This window comes from Zophobas morio, unplaced genomic scaffold (assembly GCF_036711695.1).
Source record: "Zophobas morio isolate AGI-343-1 ecotype UQ-CSIRO unplaced genomic scaffold, CSIRO_AGI_Zmor_V1 ptg000009l, whole genome shotgun sequence".
Lineage (NCBI taxonomy): Eukaryota > Metazoa > Arthropoda > Insecta > Coleoptera > Tenebrionidae > Zophobas > Zophobas morio.
Window position 1 is genome coordinate 7,989,731 of NW_026972114.1, and position 16,474 is coordinate 8,006,204.

A 16,474-nucleotide genomic window follows, 5' to 3' on the forward strand; every position below is an offset into this window, starting at 1 on the left:
ATCACAATTGCAGACTCATCATATTTTGTACATTTAAGATAGGATTTATTCGGCAAACTTTTGAGGTGACCTCATCGGTTTTTCGGAGGGGACAGGTAAATATATTTTAAATAAAAATTTACCATGCTTATCATAACTGTAAATCATCTGCAAGATTTCAAAGCATTCGGTTTTGGAGATTCCAAATTAAATTGCAAAATGTTGTTTCATAATTTTAATTTTTTTTTTCAAAAAATCTGGACGTTTCGGGTAGAAACTTAATTCGCAGTCATAAACTACATGTGTAGGACTATGTTATTTTATACAATTTAAAACCCATTCACTATGTACAATTTTGAAGCGACGTCATCACATTATTGGTGGGGAGGATTAGACAAATTTTGGTTAGCGTTTCACCATCTACAGGATATTCCTAATACAAATACCTACAGAATTTCACAACAATCGGTCCAGTATTTTCGGAGATTATCTGTCTAATAAAAATCCGAGACGGCAGACAGACGGACAGACGGACAAACAGAAGAAAACCGGTGACCTATTTCTTCGTCTTCTAGGGGTCATGAAAGGTCGAGAAAATGTAAAAGCACAGAGTCGGCCGACGGACTCGATCACAATAATTCCTTTGCTTACGCTCGGGAAGTAAAACTCACACTGTAGATAGATAAATACTTTTTACTATTGGTTCTTTTGTTCATTCCAATTACGGGAACGTTTGACTTTCTTGTCTCCTATTTATAAACAACTGTAACGATTCAAATCACGTCACAAATAATTCTTCCATACATTGTTCTGCACAATATCAGTGATAAAAATTGCTCCTGAAACTTTCACCTCGAAAACTTGTAACATTCAAAAGTTCAAGATAACGTGACCTCTAATATAAGTAGTTCGAGTAAAAAAACATATTTGCTCCTGTTCCGATAGGAACGTTATAGACAAAAAATTAAAATGATCCATCTTAGCTTTCCAACTCAGATATTTTCACACGCGATAACTCAAACACACTCTGCCATAAAGAGTTTTATGTTTCTTTTAAAAATATGTGCATAAATTTTACAAAATACAATAAAATATGACAGCTTTGTAACAAAGAAACTTCAAGTCAGCCGACGACGTTTTATTTTTTGCTTCGTACTTACGTATCTATACATTACTTTCGTACGTTCGCGAGAAAGATACTTGATATGTATGTATGCAGAACAGATTGATTAATAATGTATACAGGTCTGAAATATGTGTGCTAGATGTGGAATGTACGTTCGTACGTACGTTATCTAAAACCTGTATCGTTAGGTGGAATATAGTTATCTTATTTTGCGGTGGCGTCGGTGCTGGGTATTTTCTAGAATTAATTCAGCCGCCGAATATCTGTAGAATATATTACAAGTGAAGTATACAAGCCGGGTTGCAGCTTATTAAGATTAAAAACACACCGTAGGAGCTCATCTATCATCGCTTAGCGAAAATTTGCAATCAAGCTTGTAGCGCATTTTTTATGCCTGTCGTACCGTATTTAGAGCTCTATTTACTTGAAAATTATGAAAAGGCGCTTTGATTTGTTTTTCCTTTAAAAAATTCCCGGATAAAACTCTTAAATTTCTTAGAATATTGTAAAAATGCCCGGGGAGGAACTCTTCTGCAGCGTAAGGATTTGGAATTTTCCTTTTAGTCTGCATTTCTTAAGAAGTTGAACCGGCACGAATTCAAACGAAAAACGCAAAGAGAAAGCTTCATTACTTTATCAAGGCGCAGTTGTGGAAAAATAAATAACGCTAATGACTTCTCCACTCTATTTATTTTAGAACTTAGAGAAAAAAGTTAATTCACACAATTTCACCACCTTAGTTCAAAGCGCAACTCCAAAATCCTTTGTTAGCGGCTCCCAATCCGAAATCCGAGAAAAGGTTTCACATAAACGAAAGAAAATGTTAACACGTTATCGGAATCTACATCATCTCTTACGGAAATTCTACTAACGCTAACAAACTAAATGACTGTAGCAGGTCGAAGTTCGGCAGAACATTTCTCTGTTATTCCTGCCTCAGCACAGGAAGGAATGAAAATAACTTCCTTTGATAATAAAATTGATGAAAGAGGGCGTCACATAATCAGATTACTAAATTTGTAAATGTCACGAGTTTTCTTTATCGTGCTAACACATTTTTCTGCCGGGGCGAAATTAATATTAATGATAATAATCATGATGGTTATGCCAATAAAATGTATATTACTTATTTTTGAGGCGGAAATTAAATGAGTTTCTGTAACGAATCGTTTTGTGCTGTTGTTATTATTTTGGGTTGCGCCTGAATTGTCAACGCCGAGGGTAATGACAAAGAAATTCCCGCCCACCATTAAGATACACACAAAGTATATTAACCCACTTAACATGAAAAAATGCCGCTTTCGTTTCTGATTGCTTAATTTCTTTACCCCATTTATTTTTATTTTAGAAAAAGAAATGAAAGAAACGCTAAATAAATTTCCTCGTTATAATTGATGAAATTTTTTTCTATCTCGCAAATTTTCTCTCTTCCAATTTGACACATAAAGCACTCGGAGCTCAAACTACATAGTTTGTAAACTTGCGACTTGTCGCTATTGTCTATTCTATCCTTTGAATTATTTATTGTCCTGTGTATCTTGCGGACGTACAAAACGTGATTTGATATTTTGTACATACACGTGTGCTTCGTAATGCGATATTAATGTTTCTGAAAAAGATTTATTTTGTTTCACATTTTCAATACGATCTTTTCGTTTTATTAGACGTTATCGATTTATCGCAACATCATAATTTCATTCACTGAATTTTTGTGTTTTAGCGGTGATTTCTATCGGTAGTATAAATTCACTCTAGACAGGTTACGGCGAACAACTGTAGAATCATTATGATTAATAATAATTAAATAACTAAAACAACAACTGCAAACTCCCGTAATATAAAAAAAAGTCTTCTATTTCCGTGTATCTGTCGTCTGTGGTCTGTTGGGTAACTTTTAGATTTATTTTGATAACATAGTGAAGATGATAAAACACTAACAAAAATTTGTGTGTCCATCCCTACCAGAAATGTGATGACGTCACCTTGAAATTTTTCCAAGTAAATCCTATTTAAAACATTCAAAATCGTGTTCTGCTTTACTTGTATCTTATCAACCTAGCCTCGTTTCTAACCTTGAGCGTGAAAGTTTTTGGAAAAAAGTTACAATTTATTTTACAAAGTTATACAATTTGTCATAAATACAAGAACATCGATTATTCTAAAATTTTGGGCATTTAAAGATTTTGGTGGGCACTGTAAATCACTAGTTGGGATTCATCTGTTCATTCCTTCCGAAAACTTGATAACGGCATCTCGAAATATTAAAAGCAAATGTATAAAACTGCATACATATATTTTCTTTCTACTTTCTGTTTTTATTTCCGAGGATCAACTAAGGACCTACTGTAACAGGGTCTATCCAACGACCTCCAGGTACGAAAAAGTAGGTCTCCTGTTACGTCTGCTTGCCTGTCTGTCACCAAAAATTTGACATTAAAATAATTTAAATGTTATATAAAAATATACTCCTGCATTTGTGGTCTATGAATCCACTTTAGGTTTTTCCTCTAGATTTCCAAATTTTCGCTTAAAAACATCCAAATTTTATGATCAGATCTCGCGTTTATGTTAAATTTAAGGAGTTATTATAACAAAAAACAAAATTCGCAGAGTAAAATTTTTGTTTCCTTGCTATTTCCTTTTCTTAACAATAATATAACCCTAAATAATTTTACATGTAGGTATTGAAGTTTTGGATTAAATTTTACAATAAGTTCCGTGTAGGTACTCTGCTTTTATGTGATTCCAAACTATACCGGGTGTCTGGAAAATGGCAGATTAACTCTTCAGTAGGTTATATACGGAGGTTTCGGGAGTTCCAAAAAAATAATAAAACAATTCTTTATGATGTAGATTACGAAAACAACGTAATTTTCTAAAAGTAAAATTAGCAAAACTGCACGCACCTAATTAGAAAATACCCCGGCTTTTATTTTTTCAAGGCAATAACCATAACAACTATTAGTTATTAATCGTTACCCATTATTGTTAATACAACAAGCTCTTATTTTTCAATAATAAAAAATAAATATTTATACATCATAAACAAAAACAAAAGCAACAAAAGAAAAATCCATTAAAGCATAACCAACCAAACACTATCGAAGATATTGAAAATTCCTGCCTTGTGCATATAAGTAAGTAAGCTCCTAATGTTGTCAATTTTTGATTATTTTTTGTAAAAGTTAGTCATCCCTACTTGCTGAAATAAAACTGATGTTGGCAATGACATAGCCTCTAAGAAAAGAAAGGATGGGCGCGCGAGGCTAGTCCCTGCTAAGATAAAGCTGATTTTGGCAAATGACATATCCTCCAAAAAAAAGGGAGGGTGGGTGGGCGGAGCTAGTACCTGTAAAATAAAACTAATTCTCGCTAATGATATACCACCTGACTATGTAACGCTACAGAAAGAACATGATACGCCAAGAAAAAAATTGGAATGTTAAAACTTAGTAACAAAAAATTAAGCCAGAAACTATACTTGCAAAAAGTGTGTAATGCAAATTTAGGAAAAATTTGGCAAGTATATTAACAAAGTATTAAATTGAAGCTCTAAAAGGGAAAAAATTAAAAAAATGTTCCGAGCAAACAATCACTAAATCTTTGAAGCTTAAATTTGGATGTGGGACCAGTGGATATAACTTGTTAAGAAAAATTAAACTACCATTTCCAGCTATTCGAACATTGAATTTTCATTTACAAAATTTAGAGTTTAAATCTGAAGTTTTGGATGAAATTATAGGGTTTTTGAAAATTAAATGTGAATCGCTTAATCAGGATTTTGGAAGGGATTGTATGGTGGGATTAGACGAAATGGATATAAAAGCTGGGATTGATTATTGTGTACATAGTGGACGTATATTGGGGGAATTAGTGTACCAAAACATGAGGGAGTAGCGACAAAAGCGTTGGTAATTCTTGTGGGAGGTATTACTACTCGCTGGAAACAAATTGTTTCATGCTATTTTATTGGAGACAGTATGAATGGGGCAGTTCTAGCTGATGTTTTTAAAGACGTTTTTAAGAAAATCAGTGCAATTGGTTTGAAGGTTCATTCTGTAACTTCAGATATAGGATCGGCGAATCAAGCTATGTGGAAAACCTTTGGAAGAATATGCGAAACAAAAAATTATGTCCTAAACCCAGTTAATGGCGAAAAAAATTACTTTTTAGCAGATGGGCCACATTTATTAAAAAATATAAAGAAATGTTTGGTACAAAACAAAATCATTCAATCACCAAATGATTTTGTTGAAAAATATAAACTAACTTCTGATTTGGTTGACGTGCAACGCATTAAAGATTTTTGTGAAGAAGAAGGAAAATTTGAGCTGCAATTTGCGTCTAAATTAAATGTGGATTTTTACAATCTAACCATTTTAACAAAATGAAGGTGTCAAATTCTCTAAACTAAAGAAGATTTTTCCCATCAAACCTTAAGAGTGCACTTCCTAATAATTCGGATTTATACAATGCTAATGCCATTCTCTCTGATAAACAATCCTCATACAACAGATCTTGATACTGGGCTCCAAAATTTTCGAGGATTGCGTACCATACTGAAGGATTGTTATTTATCTTGTGCAAGTGAAAATTATGATGTTATTATATTTGTTGAAACATGGTTAATACCAATGATTTCTGACTTTGAAGTTTTAGATGATAGGATATATAATTTATCATAATGATCGATGTCAAACAAATAGCAACAAAACTGATGGTGGTGGTGTGTTGATTGCTGTCAGAAAAGTATTTTCTTATCAACTTTTAATTATTACGTCGCTTATTGAGGAATTATGTGTATCTGTTTACTGTGCTGACAAAATGTATATTTTTTGTGTTGTGTATCTTCCACCTGATTTAAATAGTGAATTGTATTCAAAATGTTAAAATTATGATTAAGTTTCCTCATTCTCTGTTTTACATATTAGGTGATTATAATTTGCCTAACATTAGGTGGATTTCCGATTGTGATTCTAGTTGCTACCTGCCAACCAATGTTAAATCAGAAAAAGAACTTTTGATTTGCGATACATTTCACTCGTTTGACTTATCTTAGTTTAATTTTCTTGTTAATTGTTGCAATAATGTTCTCGATCTATGTTTTTCAAACAGTGATAATATAACAATTAAGAACTGTGATGCACTTTGCAAATTAGATTTATACCATCCCCCGTTTACCTTTACTATATATAATTGTGATATTTTATAGATGATTTTTGTGATTTTTTACTATGATTTTAAAAATGCTAGTTATAATGCTATTAATGATTATTTATCGTCTGTTAACTGGTCCTTTATTGTCGATTGCTCCGATATTGATGATGCCGTTTCTTTATTTTATACTTATATCTCTTATGCTTGTGACACATTTATTCCACTTAAGAAAAGATTTAATATTCGCTTTCCTGCTTGATTTTCTCACCACACTCGTAAATTAATTGATTTAAAGCGATCTGCTCATAGACGATATAAAATTAGTGCAGAGTTTAGTGATTATTTAATTTTTTCTAAACTTAGAAGTGAATGTAAGGCTGCTGCTTGCAGTTCTTATGCTTCTTATGTTCGGCGCACTGAAAATGCTATTAGGTATAATCCTAAGAAATTTTGGGATTTTGTTAAAGCTAAATCTAACTGTAAACATCTTCCTAATTACATGTCGTATGGTGGTAATGCAGTTTATGGAATTGAAAATATTATTGATAGCTTTGCCAAATATTTTTCTTCGATATACACTAAATCTAATAATTTTCATTTGAAAAATTTTAATCCTCCAATGTCCATAACTGTCGATTTGAACAATATTTGTATTTGTAGGGACTCAGTGTTGAATATGTTAAACAAACTGGATGGTAAAAATTCAATTGGTCCAGATGGTCTTCCACAGTCATTTTTTAAAACATGCGGATCATCTCTTGCTTTGCCTTTGTCCAATTTATTTACTGTTTCGCTTAACTCCGGTAAATTTCCTACTCTCTGGAAATCTGCTCATGTTGTTCCTGTCTTTAAAGCGGGGTCAAAATTTGACATTGAAAATTATAGATCAATTCGCATTCTAAGTACCCGTTCAAAAATCTTTGAGAGCATTGTAACTGACCAAATGTCTGAAAAATTTAAAAATGTTATATCCTCTTGTCAACATGGCTTCTATTCGAAACGTTCCACTACAACCAATCCACTTACATTGGTCAGCTATGTTATTAATGCATTTGAAAATGGCTTAGATTTTCACGCGATTTACACCGATTTTAGTAAAGCGTTTGATACGGTTAACCACTCTGCACTCTTGCATAAGTTGTATGTGTATGGAGTTCGTGACCCACTGTTCTCATGGCTACGTAGTTACATTCTTGACACAACACAATGTGTATTTTTAAATGGTTCCAAATCTGCTCACTATGATGTTACGTCGGGTGTTCCACAAGGCTCAGTTATTGGTCCATTTCTTTTTAAAGTTTTTATTAATGATATTTGTTTTACTATTAAGCGTCATAAACTCCTTTATGCTGATGATCTTAAGATTTTTAAAATTATTTGTTCACAGAATGACATCGTTAGGTTACAATCTGATGTTACCCTAGTTGAGAATTGGTCCAGTAATAATGGTATGGCACTTAATAAAAATAAGTGTAGAGTGATTCGTTTCAGCCGTAAAAAAATGGCTTTGCCTTGTATATATAATCTTGGTGGAATTGAATTATTGTCGGTTGATGTGATTAAAGATTTGGGTGTGTATTTGGATTCCAAGTTAACTTTTCTATGCCATTATGATGCCATAATTGCTAAAGGTAGAAAGATGTTGGGTTGTGTGAAAAGGTGGTCAGGTGATTTTTCTGATGTTCGTGTTCTTATTGTGCTCTTTAATTCTTTTATTAGATCGTTGCTTGAATATAATACTGTTATCTTCTCGCCGCTTTATGTCACACGTGTTAAACGTTTTGAGGCTATTCAAAATAGTTTTTTGAAATATTTAAAATACAGATTATCGTTAAACAATATTATTTTTGAGAATATTAGTTTAGTTGCTAGTTATGTATGTTTGAGCAGTCTTGAAAATCCCAGGAATTATCATAAACTGTGTTTTCTCTTTAAGCTAGTCAATGGGTAATTGATGCTCCTGAATTGTTGTCGGAGATTAATTTTAATGTTTCTGTTCGGACTGTTCGTTCGCCGTTTATATTTTTTGTTCCTCTACATAGAAGTAATTATGCACTGCATTCTCCTTTGAGTAGTATTATTTTACTTGGAAATAATTATTGTCATACTCTTAATTTTTTTGGTGTTTTTTTCAATTCATTCAAAAGAGAATGTCGCAAAATTGTATTGTGTAATTAATTTTTGTAATATTGTACTTTGTAACTGCTATTTTTGTATTGCCTTTTTTTTGACGTAATAAATACTAAATACTAAATACTAAATACTATACGTTTTGAATCGAAATGTTAGTTGTGGAATAAAATTTGATGCGGACGAGGAGAGAAAAGACAAATCTTCTCTAACGACAGCTGTTTTTATTGATGTTGTATATAGGTGGTTCCAGTTGATTAGTTCTAGATCAACTGTTTTGGCCTTGAGCAAGTTTAATATGGCTGTCTATTGGGAAGCTATAGAATTCCTTCAAGAATTCATTAAGTTATTTTTAAACTTAAAAGTCGCTCCTGACAAATTTGGAAAAGCAGTTTGGAAGTCTATTCAAACAGGTGTTATGCTGACTACAACATCAATTTTAGACCTGCAAAACTTGTTTTTGAACGAAAAAAAATACTCATATTTATTAACATCGAGATTTTCTCAAGATTGTTTAGAAAATGAATTTTCCCAAATTCGGTCAAGACATCCGGTCCCTACAGCCATTGAATTTAACTATGACTTAAAACTTTTATCAGTTTCTCAATATTTCAAATAACTCAAGTTACGAAACCGACAATACAACACCTTTAGTTGGTTTTTTGAATTATATTAAAAATAATAACAGAAAAGAAAACGATGTTCCTAATGGAAAAGAAAATTTAGCTTTACCTAGAAATTGGAATTTGAAGAAAAAAGAACTTTCTTTGAGCGAAAAAAATGCTTTGTGCAGTTGCACAGGTTACGTTGTTAAAAGCTTGATAAAAAATCAAAATTTTTGCAAAAAATGTGTTGTTGCTTTGGTCTCTTAAGAAGAATTGTAATGAAAATTATGCAAAATTTGTGGCATTAAAAGAATATAAAACTGGTCCTTTACATTACGCTTCAGAGAACGCGCTCGAAATATGTAGTAACTTTAGTAGAGCAAATATTTTGTAATTTGAGAGATTATTTAAATAATAATAATTTTTTCACTGGTAATGTTTTGGAAGTCATGAAAAAAAAATTAGGAAAAATTCGACTTATCGCTCAATACAATTTCCAACATGCTGCAACAGCAAAACAAAATTAACTGCAAGAATGATAGTTTACCGTCTGAAAATCTATACCAGAAAAGCTAAAGAAGAAATAAGAAAAAACAAAGAATTAAATGGTCCAGCAAAAGCCATCCAATGAGGGATTTGGTTGAAAATGCAAATAAAAAATTTGAAAAAAAATAAGTTTCGTAACAGTTTCGTTGTCCAAAATTTCTTGAGTTTACATTAAAACTATTTAACTGATATATTTCGAGATAAAAAATAATTATATTCGATATTTTGTTTATTATATTATGTAAATAAGCTTAATACCACTAATTCAATAGTAGCCCCTATTTAAAATTTTCCTAGTAACGCCACTGACATTTTGGCATTAGTTTTGGATAAAAAATTGCTAACTACACTAGTAGGTACCTGCTAAGATAAGACTGATTTTAGCAAATGACGTCTCTTCTAAGAAATTTAATTAAATTATTATGTAAAATAAGTCTGCTTAATATGCCAACATTACGAGCCAAATAAAGCCACAAAAATACCTATAATAATATTCACTCCTGTTATTTTGCTCTCTTTGTTCACAAAAAATCTGCAGGCTTATGAGAACATTGATTTCCCTTGCCTTAGGAACACAATCAATACCATTTTTCTCGTAGCGCGTATTTTAGAGTGGACATAACTACTCGTTTTTTCTAACATTAGATTATAACTTTCCATAATTTTTGAGATAATAAATAAACCACTGTAATAAGTACATTCAAATATAAAATTTTTCAGATATTCTTTAAAGCAGTTTCTGAAAATACAACATCAGGTTGTCAAGGTATAACAGTACCTCATTCCAAAACATATTTTGCAAACAATTCTTCTAATCGATATCTTTTTAATAATAATAATAATAATGATAATAATTTATTACTTTTAGCATTCTGTTGTCCATAGTCTAACATCAATACACTACAATGTATATTTAACACAGAACAGTATAAATAAATTTAGTGTGTAAATAAAAACGAGACACAAAATATTTGTCAGCTGATATTGACGTTATGACTCCATTAATTTATCCTTCATACTATTTTTACAAAAGTAGTCAAAAGAGACACTGAAATTTTTGCAGCTTATACAGTCGCATATAATTTATTAAAATGGTGAAAGTTGTTTTATGAGATCACATCGTACTATTTTCGAAGAAGATGAATTTTAAAGAATTTGGATATACAGTTTTTTAGATAAACCAAAAAATTTACACAGGCAAAAAAGAAACAAAAGCAAAATGTTCAATAATTATTACAATAGTCTTTTTTAAAAAAAAAGGTTCACGAAAGTCTATAATTAATGCCGTTCCTTAACGTGTACTACTTCTTTAAACAAAAGAGTTCTTATTTTTGTGTATATTATGTTTCATAATTGTGTCCAAGTCCTTAGAAAATGAACCGTACTTATTCTTATCATCCGAATTAACTTTATATTTCAAAATTATATATAGAACTATACAAATAAATGTATTTTACTGCTCATCAGAACAAACAAAAGTTGAAACATCTATAGCTTTGTTCTTTGTATGTATTTGTATAGGTATAGTTATGTAATTTATATTATAGGTAACCATAAACGAAGGACTAAAGCCTGAAAGAGATAAATTTAGACTGAAATGGTATCAAAAGCACTAAAATTGACGTCAGCGACATTTGTTGAACCTTATTATAACGATCAGAAAGTTACGTAGTCCATAATCAATAAAAATTGGAAGTTTAGCAGCGAATGATTTTAATCTTCCCTCTTCTGACATAACGTTTAACGTAGTACAACTATATTAGCTGATTGAATGCCTAGTCTGTATTTTAAGTGTGTAAAAAGTCCACAACCTAGAATTCCTTGCGCCTCGCTACAAAACACGATTAGTAATCTAAAAAATAAAAGTAATGAGTTCTTTGACAACACAAATGTGTAAATAATCAATAATGTCAAGGATACAATTTTCGTTTCTCCATCTAAATATCTGGGTGCTGTTATTTAAAAAGAGGTCATTCCGGCGGTATTAAACATCATTTCATACACGGATCTTTCCTTTCCTTACTCGAGAATATTTTGCTGATACAAACAACGCTTAACGTATTTTGAAGTTATTGCCTAGTAATCAATTCATCGGTATATATGAAGTGCTTACATAGTTTGTCTCTGCGGTGGAAACAAGTTTCGGGGCGGGTAACTTTGCTGACACTTATAACATCCATCGTTCTAGGTACAGATATCATTTCATGCTTGTCAAATAGAGCACATGATGTTATGTACAGAACTGCAAGATCTAGTTTTGAGTAAGTTACGGAGTACTGCAGGGATCCGTTTTCGATTGATGGCTTTTTTTACTTTATATCGACGAACTCAATCGCAAATGATTTTATTTTTTTTTATCTGGCGTTTTGGATAATGTGTGTCACTGATTTGCAAATAGCAGTATTTCACTCGCATGTAATAAACTCATTCCAGCCAACAGTCGTTATTACACGCTCGTTAAATAACTTAATAATCTCATACTAACACAAGATATAATGTTCATGTAGAGACACATTTATGTCAGTGTGAAAATTAAAAATTACTTAATCCTTATAATAACCTATCGCGCTACTACTTCTTCATTAATTTTGCCTCCTCCGCTACCTTCCATAAAATCAACAGAGGTACTCGCCTAATTAATTTTACTTTCAAATCCTCTGGTCTCTAGACCTTTTTACTGATTTAACTATCCATTACTGATGAGTTCGGTAGCTTTGAACTTTGAACTTTAGCATGTTGTTATCTACATATATGAAGTTTGTTTAATACACCCTCGACTGCAGGTCGTGTTTTCTTAATAATGAACAATTTCAATTAAACTTAGGTATTAACTTGAATTTTAAATGGGTTAATATTATCTAGGGTAATTTTTTTTGCTCCAATAATAAATTCTGCATCCGGCGAAATGAAATTTATTAACTGGAATAAATAAAACTTTTTCACGGCTGATACATTTTATGTTAATATTTTATTACGAAAGACGTTTAATTTTTAATAACGTTCTAAATTGAATTAAAAATTGATTTTTGCATCAGAGAGGTTGATAGACAGTCGTGTCACTGGAATGACATAAATATTTTCACAATTTAAAACTCGTCAGTTGGTAATGATATAAATACTAAATTTTAATAATGATAATATATCGATTAATAGTAAGTTGTTAACTAAGTCTGACTTGATTAAATAAATTAATTTGCAAGTGATAGGGTAATATTTTTTCCAGAGATATAAACTAATCAATGAAAGATGCAGTAAAGATGACAAGACAAAAATTAATACAATAAACAATAATCATATTTAAGTACCGAATTTGTTATACAACAATGTTTACCAAACATATTTTAAAATAACGTCACAAGCAAATCAGAGAACATAAATATATTAATAAACTATTATCTCAAAACAGCCACAATAAATATGGTGTAATTAATTTAATTAAGTCCCTATATTACCAGAATCTGAAAAAATTAAATGAACCTTTTAATCTGTTAAATAAATAATATGATAAGTTGGAATAATAAAGCTTTATTAAAATCGACCAGCGAGTACTAGGAAAAGTTAAGTTAGAAAATCCAGAGAGATACACGAGGCATTATTTCCGCCGTACAGCGGCAAATATGTTTTTTCTCTAAAAGGAAAAGAGTAAACATAGGTAGAATTACATAATATTAGAATTTTGAAGATTTTGTAACAAAAGAAAAAAGAAAATCCCAGTTATATTTACCCGCTAATTTTATTAACTAAAAAAAAGTCTCCCACTTTTTCTGAGGAAATACAGTTTCATTCTGTTTGCAGTTACAGTTAAATATAAAAAACATATTTATTTCATCTATCGTTAACTTGAATTTCATTTGTGTTAACAGAGATTTCAAAATGATTACACTGAATATTCAGATTAATTTTTTTGTCGATTGCCTTTTCAGTTCTCCTCAGGGTAATCAAAACATTTGTCACAAAATTCAATCAAACTGATCGAAAAGCTGCCGAGATTATCGACATCCTTTCAGTTTAAAAGCGTTATGTAAGTGCGTTTTTGAACCAATCAAGTAATACCTATAGTGTTATGGAAATTATTTTTTCCAACAACCATTTTGTTAATGATAACTTCAGTATTATCTATTCTGATACATCTGACCATTATGGGTCAATTATTTTAACAGGAAATGAAAATAGTTCCGAGTTTACTACACGATAAATTACACAAAGGATTTTTTCACTAAATAATATATCATTTTTTAGAAATTTATTATCCCTTAGGTGATTTAACCAAACCGCTCGATACCATCAGTTATAAACTCTACTTTGTAAAAATCGAGTTATATGGAGTTAGAGATACAGCTCTCAAGTGGGTTCAATCGTATCTTTCAGAAAATACTCAAATAGTTAGGGCGATCTGTGTCACATCCGAAGAGTTCTTGAGGGAGGTATTTTTAGACCTTTATTATTTGCAGTATTTATTGACGATTTCGGAAGTTCATTGAAAAGTATATACCTATACTTTTCTTTTTGTACAAACAATAATCCGCCCTAATAAGAACGCCTCGACAAATATCAGCAACAAGTCTATCGAGAAATGATAAAATGGCTTGTGTATGCTATAATTCGTGATTCATAAGATAACGACCGCTTTTATACGTATATTACTCGTATTTTGTTTGTTGCTCATGAGAATTTTTATTACAATTTATTATATGTTCCCTCAAGGAATTACAGATTTCGAATTATTTAGGAAACTTAAAAAAACTCTCAAATTTAAAGCTCATAAATCACTGTTGACAAATCAGTGATATTATTATACTGTATATATGTATGTGTTTATTAACTATGAAATCTCCTGACTTCTCATCTTTCACTAAAGCTAAGAAAAAAATTAAATAAAATTTGTATATTATTAGTAATATTATTATATGAAATTTGTAAAAACAACACACTGATCTACAGACCGACGGAAACGTGAAACAGGAAGTTCGTCAAAATAATCTCTTTAAAATACTTAGCTCGTTGTTCATCGGCAAATGAAAGTGGGAACTTTTTTCTTTTTGTTTTTTCAGCAAGTTTGACAGCCAGGTCGTTGTATACACCTTTTTCTGCACAACTTTGAAGTTTTACTTAACCCAATTTTTAATCATTTTACCTGAGTGAGGTTAGTAACATTTTAGCTCCACATGTAACTATCGCATATTTCACTCTTCCTTAACGACAATGTAAGTTTCTTATCATCGCAGCCTAACTGCTTGCGCACGTATATGTGAAGACGAAATCGAAATTTTCGTCTTGACGATCGCCTCCAGGGCCGGCTTTCCCGAAAATGCGCCATCCACTTACTGAACCGGAACTCATCGGGCCTGTATAGTGGTAATTACGTCCACAAGAGCGAGCCCGATCCCCAATAATGGTTTGTTTATAACACAACTCGAAGGCAAATTTAGCGCTCGGGTCTTCGCGTTTTAGTAAATAAAGGCAAAAGCGCGTGAAATCAAAGCGAGCGAGCTCCGGATCACCAAGTGACAAATTTACACGCACCGGGATGGCAATTCAGTACGACTCAACTCTGGCGAAAACAACGACCGGTGTACTTCCTGCTTGACCAAGCAACGGTGCAACTTTTGTTGGCGCGCTGCCAAGGTTCAGAGGGACAGTTTCCCTTCGCTTATCTAACCGAGATAAAGACGTATCGCACTTACCGATTAGCACAGTCAATCCCAAAACGAAAAAACATTTTTCACAAAGTCCACACACAGTCTTCATCTTGGATGCGTTTTTTTAACTGGAAACCTTTAAGATGAGCATCGTGTCGCGGAACTTGACCTTTACAGATAAGAAGAGATTATATTTTGTGGTCGAGTGAACATTATTATTTTTACGACTTGTTAAGAAAGTTGGATTGGAGCGCGAGGAGTGGTGCGCCACCACCGCCGCCGCCGCCGAAGAACGTCGCGACGCTACTGAAGCCGCCAACTGTTTGAATGGGTTTGACGGAGGTGGCGCATGCGAATTTTCGGGGCAAATTGAAAGGGTTAAGTGGTGGGCAAATCAGGTGTGGAGGGTTTATAATCTGAATGCATATAATTAACTCGGTGCATATTTCGGGATCGAGGGATGAAACTGAGAGGGACAATATCTGCTTTTTCCATCCGATAGTATTACAATAGATTAAGTTTTCCTGGCCACGAACTCATTTTCCGTAACACCTACGTAATCGATAAATTATTATCGTCCGAGTACTAAACTTAACTGAAATTTCTAAAATTAGCACACTTATTGTTAGAATTATTCTGTGTTATTCGAACAATAACATTATTATTATTCTCGAAATTGTATTTAAAGTCTGGATATTTTGTTGAACAAAAGCTGGTTTTAATTTGGTTGAAAATAAACTGATTTTTTATTCATCATGTTAGAATTTCTGATCCGAAAACTAGGCTCATGCTTTTTACGTTCAAAATTCTCATTATTTAATACAAGGTGTCCCGACAATCTAGTGGTCAAACTATACTGACACATCCTAATATAAATTGATTTTAGAATGTCCTTAAGAGCACTTATTTAATTTAAAAACTACACACCAAAGTAGCATTTTCCCATAGAACAACCCATACAATTTTCCATGTTTAGACAGATAGATAGATTCGATTTAGATTTCTTGAAGTTAAAAATTCAAACAAATTTAATGTTTTAGAAACAAAATGTCTACGAGAATGAAATCCAAATTCATGCGAGCAACTTCACACAATTTTATGCTGACATCAAGAGCTAGTGGGAATGATTAGACAAATTTGGTTAACATTTTACCTTCTTCAGATATCGCATAGATATCTGGCGGTACACATTCTGGTCGATTAAAAAAAATGTTATTTCAAAAATTGGAAAAATGGATTTTCCGAATTGTTACATGTCATACCCTCTATACATTAAAACAAATATAGATAAG

The 16,474-nt window shown here is 32.0% G+C and overlaps 1 protein-coding gene across 4 annotated transcripts in view; it reads right to left on the reverse strand.

Annotated features, from left to right (window-relative positions):
- The window catches only part of LOC135125816 (uncharacterized), a 261,385-nt gene extending 245,911 nt beyond the window's left edge, over positions 1-15,474 (reverse strand). For all 4 annotated transcript variants that reach the window (XM_064051523.1, XM_064051522.1, XM_064051524.1 and 1 more), the window contains exon 1: positions 15,228-15,474. In XM_064051523.1, coding sequence (XP_063907593.1) covers positions 15,228-15,291 — 64 coding nt within the window. In that variant the 5' untranslated portion in view covers positions 15,292-15,474. The remainder of the gene's footprint in view (positions 1-15,227) is intronic.
- Between the last annotated feature and the right edge of the window lie 1,000 nt (positions 15,475-16,474).